General features: G+C 42.7%; 1 protein-coding gene across 2 annotated transcripts; it reads left to right on the plus strand.

Annotated features, from left to right (window-relative positions):
* Positions 1 to 2,362: 2,362 nt before the first annotated feature.
* LOC124470395 (putative proline-rich protein 21) lies at positions 2,363 to 10,715 on the plus strand. 2 transcript variants are annotated; one of them, XM_047024254.1, is made up of 3 exons: positions 2,363 to 4,528; positions 4,687 to 4,774; positions 8,109 to 10,715. In XM_047024254.1, the coding sequence occupies exon 1, from the start codon at positions 3,081 to 3,083 to the stop codon at positions 3,918 to 3,920; it is 840 nt and encodes a 279-aa protein (XP_046880210.1). In that variant the 5' UTR covers positions 2,363 to 3,080; the 3' UTR covers positions 3,921 to 4,528; positions 4,687 to 4,774; positions 8,109 to 10,715. The 2 variants fall into 2 exon arrangements, 1 of the variants encoding a protein (XP_046880210.1); XR_006956402.1 differs by lacking the exons at positions 2,363 to 4,528; positions 4,687 to 4,774 and adding an exon at positions 7,972 to 7,988.
* The last annotated feature ends 1,900 nt before the right edge of the window (positions 10,716 to 12,615 follow it).

Below are 12,615 nucleotides of genomic sequence, written 5' to 3' on the forward strand. Positions count from 1 at the left end.
TGTATATCTTGTGAGGTGACATGTTAGTGAGGTGTTAACATGTTTGTCACTTTAAAATAATGGTCCACATCACAAGTAGTTACTGCAGGATTACAAGGTAACGCTTGAGTAATTAGTGAGGAGTTAACATGTTTGTCACTTTAAAATAATGGTCCACATCACAAGTAGTTCCTGCAGGATGACTATGTAACACTTGAGTAATTAGTGAGGAATTAACATGTTTGTCACTTTAAAATAATGGTCCACATCACAAGTAGTTCCTGCAGGATAACAAGGTAACGCTTGAGTAATTAGTGAGGAGTTAATATGTTTTTCACTTTAAAATATTGGTCCACATCACAAGTAGTTCCTGCAGGATGACAAGGTAAAGCTTGAGTAATTAGTGAAGAGTTATACTGGTTTTCACAAGTAATCGACCCATAATAAGTCTAATTGTATATTTGACACATACGGTACAGGCATACATTTCTGTGAGGCACTAGTGATATTCTAACAAACATTGTAATCTGGAAGATGTGGTTTTGCGCTTATCGCAACATAAATGCAGGATGCAAATTGTTTTTGAAAAGAGAACATCAATGTTTATATTCATATCCTAAAGAGAAGTCCTCCTCAGGCGGCTACTGTAACATAAAGGTAGGTCTTTGGAGTCTGAGACATTGAACTGACACTCAAGAGCTCATAATAGTAAACTAATACAAACATGAGAGTGTCAGCATCACTTCCTAATTATTGAAAATATTAAACAAATTATCATTATCTGTATTATGCCATGTTTAAGTTTAAAATAAACAGAGAACATTCGTCCATCCTTTGGTAAGAGTAGGCAAAATCTCAACCTGTAGTTAACGTATTTGGGGGAATATAATATTCATAAACTGGTTTCCATAAAGAACCCATTTGAGGCACAAGCTTCTGAAAAGTTATGACCATGTTATGAGTAAAACAACCAAATTGTTCAATTTTTAGACATGTTACTTTTGTGATTAGTAATTAATTAGTTATTCTTTCTTAATTGGTCATAGTTCACAAGTAGTTCTCAAGAGGATACATTTATTTAGTAATAACCAAATACCTACCAAGGAACTACCTTTGTTGTAAATTAGCTATTACTTACTGCTTCGTTAATCTTGGTTCCATATTATTAAATAGTATTAAGTATTAAATTAGTATTAAATTCGGTGTTAATGTAGAACTACCTATTACTTCCTGCATAGCTACTTGTTAACAACGGACCATTATTCGAAAGTGTTACCACTTTATTTGTAACATCTAGATGGGCAATGTGAACATAAACTATAATTACAATTTAAAAGTGACATGTGATACACACATAGACAAGCACACACCCCAGGTTTACATAGAAAGTACACACATACTTCCTTTTAACAGTCATAGAATTGACTAAACAAGAACGTTTTTAATCTAGTTTTAAATGGCGAAACAGTATCAGCCTCCTTAATTGAGATGGGTAATGTGTTCCAGAGAAGAGGTGCTCTATATGAGAACGCCCTACCTCCATCTGTTTTTTTCTTAATTTTGGGTATTACCAGATAGCCGGCATCTTGAGGCCTTAACGTCCTAGCGGGGCAATAGGGTGCAAGGAGACCGGAGAGGTACAGTGGTGCCAATCCATGCAGAGATTTGTAAGTTAGTAGTAAAACTTTGAAATCAGCTCTGGCTTGGATAGGGAGCCAGTGTAAAGAGATAAGAGTAGATGTTATCTGATCAAACTTTCTTGTTTTAGTCAATAGTCTAGCAGCAGCATTTTGCACCCGCTGTAAAATTTTTAGGTAGGTAATTGGGAGGCCAGAGAACAACACATTGCAGTAGTCCAATCGGGATGTAACAAAAGCATGTATTAGTTTTTCAGCATCATCCTTTGAGAGGAATTTTCGTATTTTGGCAATATTACGTAGATGGAAAAATGCAGTTCTGGTGATTTGCTTAATATGGCACTCAAAGGAAAGGTCTAGGTCCAATGTAAACCTACCACCTACCAGCTGTCACCTAAGTACAGCACTGCTCTCACAACAAAGAGCAGAGAGGTAGAATACCCTGCCAAATGTAAGAGTGGGACAGCTGGAGAGAAACACAAAGAGAAGACTTTGCAAGAAAATCCAGAAGTCTAGAAGAAAATCTACATCTGGAAAGATACTCTGTGCAACAATTACACATATGTATCCAGTGAAGGCATCGGCTCAGGAGGCAGATTAAAGATTTGTAAAGATGAACACCTTGACAAGGATGACCCTCTGCTCACCATCACATATTACACCAAAGGAAAGGTCTTCCTTTGGTGAAGGAAATCCAAGGAAATGAAGCCAACCTGGAGACCTTTGAAGAGGCATTCCCCCTGTTAAAAGCTGAGGTGGCCACCAAGAAGACCGATGTCTCCTCTAACAGTGAAGATGAGAGCCCGGAAGAGAACCCCACCACCTTCTCCATCTCGGCCCCTCCCACACCTGCCAGCTCCACCAACCAGTTCAAGGAGAGTATGGCCCTGCTGGAACTGGATTTTGCTGAGTTCAAAGAGCTGACCCAGGCCAGGCTGTCCAACCTCAAAGACAGCTCTTTACAGCAGCTTAGAGAGGAGCTCCAGCAGCTCAAGAGGGACAACCAAGCCTCTGCATCTGACTTCAGAGGAAGTTTAGAGGCACTCAGACAAGAAAACAGTGTACTCCGTGCTCAAGTTAACCAAAATAAAGGAAGATGCTGAGAAGAGAGAAAGGAGCTTCATCAGAGAAGTCCAACACCTGACAGACAAACTTTCATCAATCCCCACAACCACAAGTACAGACACACAGACCCTCCCTGCCAGTGTCCCAAATCCTTGCCTTGATTCTGTCCCATCCTCACTAACCAGCACCCAGCCCAACAACACCCTGACCCCTCCTGATACATCCACACACCCAGCTGCCAACGGCCAGCCCTGCCCATTCCAGCTCCCCTCCACTCCTGAAGAACAAGCCCCACAAGTGGTCCTGCTGTCCGATTCAAATGGGAAATCCTTGGACACAAGTAAACTTTTCCCAGGTAAAAAAGTGCTGTCTAAACGCTGCAGCAACACAGGCCAGGCAATGAAGCTGCTGAAAAAGGAGACCCTCAAGAGCCCTCAGTGCCTGGTGATCCACACAGAAACCAACGACCTGCACAGCCTCCGAAAGGACACCGCTGACGCAATAAAGAAGATGGCGGAGCAGGCCAGTATGGAGTTCCCTAATACCCGAATTGTGGTCTCCACTCTACCTCCTAGGAGGTCAGAAGAGGATGTTCCACCTTGCCTAATGTCCACCTGGCCTTCCACCCAACCATTGGCACCTGGGACCTTTATGACGGGCTCCATGTTCACAAAGAGAAGGTGGGGATATTTGCAAAGACCCTCAAAGATGCAGCCCTGGGACGCAGCCCCTCAACCTCCTCCCCTACTGGGAGCTTCAGAGACCACCCTCCTCCTACCCACCACCACCCTAGAATCATCCCCCCTGCTGCGAGGAGACACAACAATCCAGCCTGGACATCCCACTCCCCACACAGCCACCACCTCACCACTGGGAGGCACAACCAGAGGAGACCACCTTCCCCCTCCCAAACTTCTGCCTACCAACCCCCTCCACACCCACAGCAGCGGAACAATGCTGCAGCCCCTTGTCCCCCTCTACATCCACAGCAGCGGAGCTATGCTGCAGCCCCTTGTCCCCCTCTACATCCACAGCAGCGGAGCTATGCTGCAGCCCCTTGTCCCCCTCTACACCCACAGCAGCGGAGCTATGCTGCAGCCCCTTGTCCCCCTCCACACCCACAGCAGCGGAGCTATGCTGCAGCCCCTTGTCCCCCTCTACATCCAAAGCAGCAGAGCTATGCTGCAGCCCCTTGACCCCCTCTACATCCACAGCAGCAGAGCTATGCTGCAGCTGTAGCCCAGGCTGCTGCCACAGCACCTTCCCCTGCTACCTCTGAGCTGGGAGACATCAGGGAGATGCTACACACCCTGTGCACCAGGCTTCTATCCAGCTAAGTTGTACTGTACACCTTCCCAGTTGACAAACAGAATAACATGGAACTATACTGTTTGCAGTAGTAGTAATATAAATAGTAGTAACCCGTACAATGGTAATATTTGCAAAACAGTACACCTCCACTAAATACATATACATTTATAGTGTTGCTAATAAGATAAATAATTGTAGATGTTTAAATTTTTGTCTCACTATCTACGTTCATTTTGATTGTTTTCAAATGCGTTCATTTCATAAAAGTTGTTGGAATATACAGGGTCTTCTCTCCTCAACCTTTGAGCTGAAGAGTGGAAACCCTGAATTCATTAATTCTATCAAAGACGTTGATATAATTGTACTGACAGAAACATGGTATCAAAATAATCTGCTCACTCACTGTCCCCCAGGATACAATGAAGTCATGGTGCCCTCTTTAAAACTACCTAACATACGCAAGGGCAGAACATCGGGAGGGATCTTGGTGTGGTATAAAGAAGGTCTTTGTCATCATATCTCACCAGTTAAACAGGGTAAATCCTATACCTGGTTAAGGCTAGATCAAACCCTAGGCATCACTGATAGAGATATATACATATGTGCTATTTACATACCCCCAATAGATTCTCCTTACTTTAAAGAAGACATTTTTGAAACTCTCTATTCTGAAATCACATATTTCCAAACCCAGGGAAACGTGCTCTTAATTGGAGATCTGAATGGACGGACAGGAATCGAACCTGACATCATCGACCCACAGGGCAACAACCATGTGTTTGGTCAGTCTCCCCTGTTTACCACACCGACCATCACCCACCGGAACAACCTTGACTCTGTAACAAACCAAAGTGGCAAGGAGGTAGTGCATCTCTGTCGGGCCTTAGGCGTGTACATAGTTAATGGTAGGTTCAGAGGGGACTCTTTGGGGAGATTCACATACTCATCAGCTCTTGGGTCTATTGTGGAAGACTATGCAATCACTGACATGGACCCCTCCACTATCAGTGCATTCACTGTCAGACAGCAATCCCCCCTCTCAGACCACAACCAAATCAATCTATTTTTTTAATTCTCAGATCAGCTGTGTGAAAGAAAAAAAGCCAATCAACCGTATAAACTACATCCTACATACAGATGGGCCCCTGACAGTGGAGACAAGTTCATCATGGCCTTGAACTCACCTGATTTAATGAGTGACATATCAAAATATGACCAAAATCACTATGCCCCAACCAGAGACGGTGTAAACAAGGCCATTGATGATGTAAATATGATATTTCACAAAGCAGCTATCAAAGCAAACCTTATCAAACACAAACGGAAACCAATTAAAAGGCAACGTGCTGAAAAATTGTTTGATCAAGAATGTAAAACCATTAGAAAAGACCTAAGGAAAATAGCAAATGAAAAACATTGCCAACCAAGAAACCCAGCCCTACGCATTAGGTACAATGACATTTTAAACAAATATAAACGTACAATTAGAAACAAAAACAAAATTATACCCAGATGAAAATCTGTACAAAGACATACCAATCAATCAAATGAATTCAGATCAATGTATTATAAAATAAAAACTCAAAAAATTTGAAGAAACAATCAAAGACAACCAAAACCCTATTGATTTCCCAATTACTTGGGAAGAATTAACCCAACAAACAAAATCTCTCAAGTCAAGGAAAGCTTGTGGTCCAGACAGCATTACTAATGAAATTCTTAAATGCAGCACTCCAGAGATGCAGGGTGCAATGTTGAAGTTGTTCAACATTGTTTTACAGTCAGAACTTTTTCCTGGCATCTGGTGCGAAGGGCTCATTTCCCCCATTCACAAGAAGGGAGACAAATCAGACCCTAATAATTACCGTGGCATCTGTGTCAGTAGTTGTGTAGGTAAACTATTCTGTAGTATAATAAATAAAAGAATACTAGATTTCCTTGATGAACACACCATCTTGAGCAGAAATCAAATTGGTTTTGTTCCAAAACATCGAACCACCGATCATGTATATACCCTTCACAATCTAATTAACAAACATGTACACCAAACAAAAAATTGTAAAATATTTGCTTGTTTTATTGACTTCAAAAAAGCTTTTGATTCTATTTGGCATGAAGGGCTTTACTATAGACTCCTTCAGTGTGGTATAAGGGGCAAAACATATGATTTGGTTAAATCAATCTATTTAGAAAATAAATGTGCTGTCAAAATTGGGGATAAACAAACTGATTTCTTCACTCAAAAAAGGGGTGTTCGTCAGGGCTGTAATTTAGGTCCAACTTTATTTAATATATATATAAATGAACTTACTGTTAAGCTAGATCAATGTACTGCTCCTGGCCTCTCCCCGATAGACAGAGAGGTGAAGTCTCTGTTTTATGCTGACGACCTTGTCCTACTGTCTCCCACCGAACGAGGACTACAACAACAGCTGGACATTGTTGAACAATTCTGTCAAAACTGGGCCCTTGCAATAAATATGAAGAAAACTAATATCATGATATTTCAAAAACGCCCCAGATGCCAGGAAGAGAAATACCAGTTTATTATAAATAATCATGTAATTGAACATGCTATGAGTTATAACTATCTAGGTTTAACCATAACAGCATCAGGGAGTTTCAACATGGCAGTGAATGCACTAAAAGAAAAAGCTTGAAAAGCCCTAAATGCAATTAGAAGAACATTTTATAATTTGCAAATTCCAATTAAAATCTGGCTTAAAATATTTGATAGTGTTTTCCAGCCCATTGTGCTGTATGGTAGTGAAGTATGGGGTCCACTCAGTCATCATAGCTATACCCGCTGGGACAAACACCCAACAGAATCTCTACATGCAGAATTCTGCAGATACATCTTACATGTTCATAGAAAGACGCCAACAAATGCATGTAGAGCAGAATTAGGCAGATACCCGTTGATAATTAATATCCAAAAGAGAGCACTAAATTTCTTCAATCACCTTAAATCCAGCCCTCTAGACACCCTCCATTCCAAGGCCCTCCAAACCCAAGAGCTGAACCCAGATAAGAGTCCCCTATGTCAGTTGGTGCTGAGACTAACTGCCCCCACTCAGACACACCCTGACCAGTCTCACACCAACACTGCTTTCCAAACACCAATCAGAGTCAACCAAATTATAACAAAATGTAAAGCAACCTACCAGGAACATTGGAAAAAAGAAACTAAAAGCCAAAGTAGATTAGAATGTTATCTAGCCTTAGAAAGAGATTATAAACTGGCAGGATATCTCTCTACTGTCAGAGATAGAAAGCAGAGACAGATCCTAACCAAATACAGGCTCAGTAACCACCAATTGGCAATGGAAACAGGACGTCACAAAAAATCATGGCAACCAAAAGAAAACAGAGTATGTGGTCACTGTTCGACAGGTGAGGTTGAGACGGAGATGCACTTCCTCCTTAAATGTGAAACATTCAGTGCTACAAGAAATGGTTACTGGAACAAATTCCACTCTGTAAACTCAGATTTCAAAGGTCTTAGTGACCTCTCAAAGATAAAAATACTCCTAGGAGAAAGAGACAGGGCATACCTTGCTGCCCAGTATGTATCAATATGCCACAACCTGAGAGACAGTGAGTGACCTAGACACACAATGCACGCAAACAAAGCACACACACAACATATACTGAGTGTGTGACTGACGTGTATGTGTATATGTATGTATATATAATAACCTATCTTATGTTTATGTTAAAGTTTCCTTTACACTAATCTTTCAACTGAATTTGCCATGTTTGGTTGATATTGTTCTGTGGTTCCACCGTTGCTTTGGCAATATGAACATTTGTTTCTTAATGCCAATAAAGCCAATTAAATTGAGAGAGAGAGAGAGAGAGAGAGAGAGCCATGTCAGGCCTCGGAATCTGAGGCCGGTGACGTCAGGTCAAGTGTCAGGGGAAACCGCAGCGGGACATGCCTGCCCGCCCGCCTGGCATGGCAGGCCTTGTGAAGTGGAATGATATCACACTATTGTAATTATGAAGATGAAGAATGATTATGGATTATATGATTGAAAAATGTACCTCTTAATCACTTTTTATAATTGTATACCTTATATATATATAAACATCCCTCTCTTCCACTCCATTTAGTCCAACCACGGCCTTTACGATCGTCGATCCCTCTCGGCGGGAGAATCGGCCGGGCGTCGGGGAAACCGCAGGCGGACCCGCCCGCCTAGAGGCATGGCACGCCTTTATTTAGTCCAACCGCGGCTTCGGAGGAAACCGCAGCGGGACATGCCTGCCCGCCCACCTGCCCAGAGGCGTGCCAAGCCTCGGAATCTGAGGCCTGTGACGTCAGGTCAAGCGTCAGGGGAAACCATTGCGGGACATGCCTGCCCGCCCGGCATGGCACGGCACGGCATGGCCTTGTGAAGTGGAATGATATCACACTGTTGCAATTATGAATATGAAGAACAATTATGGATTATATGATTGAAAAACTTACCTCTTAATCACTTTTTATAATTTTATACCTGTATATGTTACTGAAAAAACCTGATGCAAAGCTGTTGACTGTTTGGTATTTTTTTATCCAATGACTTAGTAATTTGAATATTTCTTCATCACTTGGAATGAGGCGGGTCACTTGGAATGCCTGTCACAAACATCCCTCTCTTCCACTCTATTTAGTCCAACCACGGCCTTTACGATTGTCGATCCCTCTCGGCGGGAGAATCGGCCGGGCTTCAGGGAAACCGCAGCCGGGCCGAGAGGGATCGCAGGCCAATATCTCAAAGACGGCCTTTATGCTTCGACGAGCCGCGATCGCTCTTTGGCGGTCGAATTAGGGACATTTATTTGTCCATGTAATCATGTGAGCTGTAGGCAAGTGCTACTAACACACATTCGTTGGGGGTCAGGACAGCCGTTATCTAGGGTCACGCAGCTATGGCTCAGGATTTCAGTGCGCTGCAAGTTCTACAACAGATGTTTGCAAATATCGAGCAAAGTGAGTCTAAAGAGGAGACCGAGGATGTGTCAGAAATAGAAGACGGCGAAGAGTGTGTGGAGATGTGGCAGAAGAGCAGGAAGAAGAAGAAGAAGAAGAAGAAAAAGACGACGGGCAAGAGTACGCGGAGCATGTGTCGGAACAAGAAGACGGGCAAGAGTATAATGCAGTCGACGACAACGCAGCTGCCGCCGCCGACCGAGCCCCTGAAATCGACAGAGATACTTTCTTGTCGAAAGATGGCAAAATTGAATGGCGTTCGGTTGCGTATCTGAGGAATCCGAGGCTGCTGTTTCAACGTGACAGCCGTGAGAGGACCCCCAGAGGACCCACAGCGTACAAATCGAGAGAGTGATCTTGGACGAGACAAATCAGGATATTATCTTACTATCTGAAACGCGGAGAGGAGTGGAAAGCCATGGACGCCACTGACCTACGTGCCTACATAGGGCTGCTAATCCTGGCAGGGGTGTACAAGTCCCGAGGCGAAGCCAGTCTATGGGACGCGCAAGGCGGCAGAGCGATTTTCCGCGCTACCATGCAGCTGAAAGTCTTGTACACCTATTCGACGTCGATACGATTTGACGACCGTGGGACGCAAGCGGCGAGACGCGCCACGGACAAGTTGGCGGCGATACGAGAGGTCTGGGATATGTGGGTAGAGGGATTACCCCGCCTCTGAGTAGGGGGTACCTGCAGAGCTGGAGACCCCCGGAGACCCCGGAGGGCCAGAGAGCTGCAGTTTTAGGACCGCAGTTTCAGGACTGCAGTTCTAGGACCCTCGTTTTATCTGACAGCGCCACGTAGCGAATAGGATAAACATGGACCGGAACAAGATCATATTTTCCTGCAGTAGTGAATATTGTAGGATTATGGCTCAGAACAAGATGGACTAGAATCAGAGTGTAAGTAGCTAATGTGAATCGCGTATGGTTATGTATCAAACAATTCTGGTGACTTGAATTGGACAACGTTAGCTAGCTAACTTCAACTTTGCTGTCGAAATAATTTCAAGACACTGGAGTGGTTTTCAACGTCAAACAAACTACTTGATTAGCTAGAGCTAACATTCAGTAGTTATAGCACTAGCTAGCTAGCTCTTCCTTAAAAACGAACCGTAAATTGTTACTCTGTTTATTTGTTTAATGAAACAGTAGCGCAACGTAGCTTATCAACAATCAAGTATTGTTCAACATATTTAAATTAGCTAAACGTTCAAAACAATTCTGGTACAATTATCTATTCACTTATGAAAATTGTATGAAATGCAAACTTTTAGACTATTTGTTTTGTTTTATTGAAACCAAGCCCAACTACTGTAGGTGTCTTATGATAAAGCCAGCACATTAATAAAACTTCAAACAAATGATAGGTTAAAAGCAAGTGGATTGGATCTGTCAGGTAAACGAAATCTGCAGCCTACTGTCTTAAAAATTAATCCTATAATTTTTGTAGGCCATCATATAGGCTACGGCCAGGGCTGGATTAAGACAATGGGCTTTAGGGGCTGCAGCCCCGGGCCTCGCCACCAGGGGGGCCTCAGGCTGCCCGATGTCGAATGAGTCAACGGCACTGCGCATAACATTAGAAAAATTCTGAGTGAAAACTAAAATAATGTGCGAAAATGTCCGGCCAAGGAAAGCAGATGGGACTAAACTCGAATAGCTTCAGCAACTTTTTATAGTACAAAATCGTTCATCAAAAGGAGATGCAGTCTTTCGACACACCCTCCAATCATCAAGTAGAAGCCCAGCGTCCAGGCCATAGAGTTAATATAACTAGAGACAGCTACTTCTGTCTTCCAAGATGGCGTCCCCATTCATTTATATGAAAAGTGCTCAGTGGCGCAGTGAGGCAAGCGAGAGCGCTAAATGGACCGCGCCATCTTTCCAGACCGACTCGTCCGGTCTTGCGCAGAAGCTTATTCCTAGTTCCGAAACTCGTGCATGCTTGCAACTAGCTGTATACGTCATACTTTGCGACAACCACTCGCAAGCTTGTGAGCTGGAGCTAAGGCATAGCAGAAAACTGTCAGAATGTGGCACAAGCCCGATCAAGAAGCAGATGCATGTAAACGTTTCGCGAGCTTGTGAGCTGGAGCTAAGGCATAGCAGAAAACTGTCAGAATGTGGTACAAGCCCGATCAAGAAGCAGATGCATGTAAACGTTACGAAGATCAATACCATTAGTACTGTAGTATTATACGTGCAGGGCCTATACGTAATTCTTTTTGCTTCGTGTTTATAGTTTGACTGCTGTATTGTGTTGGATAAATAAACTGTAAACTTATATCTGGCTCTGTCATTGTTCTAGCTTTGCAAAGCAAGCTAAATTAAGCCTGTATAGCCTACCTATGTTACTATTATAATGATGATGAGTGTTGTTTACTATTACTAGCTTATTGTTAATGCCATCGTTGTAGTGTTGACAAAGTTAACAATATAACGACCATATTGTGGCTATCAGACATATTCATATTCGTCTTTGCACCAGAATAACATGTCAACAATCAATAATGACGCTGTAACATGCCACAATATTACAACTAATTATATGATGCTATAATTACGTTTGTCATGCCCTGAGCATAATAATTTGTTCATTACGAAATGGTTAAATCTGCTTTAAAATAACGGACATAAACTCTACAAACAACCGTCATGTATGTGTGCAACCATTTGTAAAACGTGCAACAATAAAGGCAGGCAACTGTAGATTATCAAGCCCTATCTCCTTGTTCTCTTTCAGCTCAGGTAAATCAGCGATTTGCTGATGTTCCCTTTTGTGCGCGTCCCCTGTTCGTATCCGCGAACACGTTTCCAGGAAACTTTTCTTGATGTAAGCAAATAAATGGGCTGCTAGTTTACCCATTTCGGATTGGTTTCAAACTTAGCAAAAATCAGGAAAAATTATTCTATGAAAAAGCTAGTAGTGTGAGCCAGGTTCGAGAATCGAACAAAAATCATTGGGGGAGATAGTTTTAGATATGTTGACTGGAGTTAATAGAATAAAAACGACCGGACGAGTCGGGTAGAAAATCGGAAATGCAATACCACCTACATCCACCGGGGCGGTTGCCTCAAGCCGAGAAGCGAGGGGTGGGGGCTTGGTCCAGGCCAGCCCACTCCTCCATTCACTCCCAGAGACGCTAAGCGTCCAGAGAAGAATAAAATGGAAGGGAAAAAGATGCCAGGAGGAACTGAAAAAGCCAGGTAAAAAAAGAAAGATCTGTCACTTCATAAATCTAAGTTCCTGCAAAGATGGGAACAATATGTTTTCTCAAAAGCCCTGAAACTTTCAGGTAAACATTTGGGTTGTATTTTCCGGAAAATATAGTTAAGAATATGACCTCAACGTAATGTTCATATTAGGCTAGGCTACATAAAGCAAAAAAAAACAATTTTGCACTAAAATTAATGTAAAAATTTCCGCGCGCGCGCCATGCGCGCTCGCATCAATGTGAAGTTACGATTTCACCTCACATCAAAACCTTGACTAGGTAGGCTATTAGGTTCGGGTAACGGGTTAAGCACCAAATGTAATTCCGTTTTTTTATATTTTAGAGGAAGCTGAGCTTCCCTTGCAGTCTTAAAGAAATCGCCACTGCACACAACACTTTTTCTGCTTACAAGTTCCATTGTCACT

This window comes from Hypomesus transpacificus, chromosome 8, assembly GCF_021917145.1.
Source record: "Hypomesus transpacificus isolate Combined female chromosome 8, fHypTra1, whole genome shotgun sequence".
Taxonomy (NCBI): domain Eukaryota; kingdom Metazoa; phylum Chordata; class Actinopteri; order Osmeriformes; family Osmeridae; genus Hypomesus; species Hypomesus transpacificus.

Excerpts from the sequence above, each read along its gene's own strand:
- LOC124470395 (XM_047024254.1), top strand. The coding sequence starts at position 3,081 with ATGAAGCTGCTGAAAAAGGAGACCCTCAAGAGCCCTCAGTGCCTGGTG.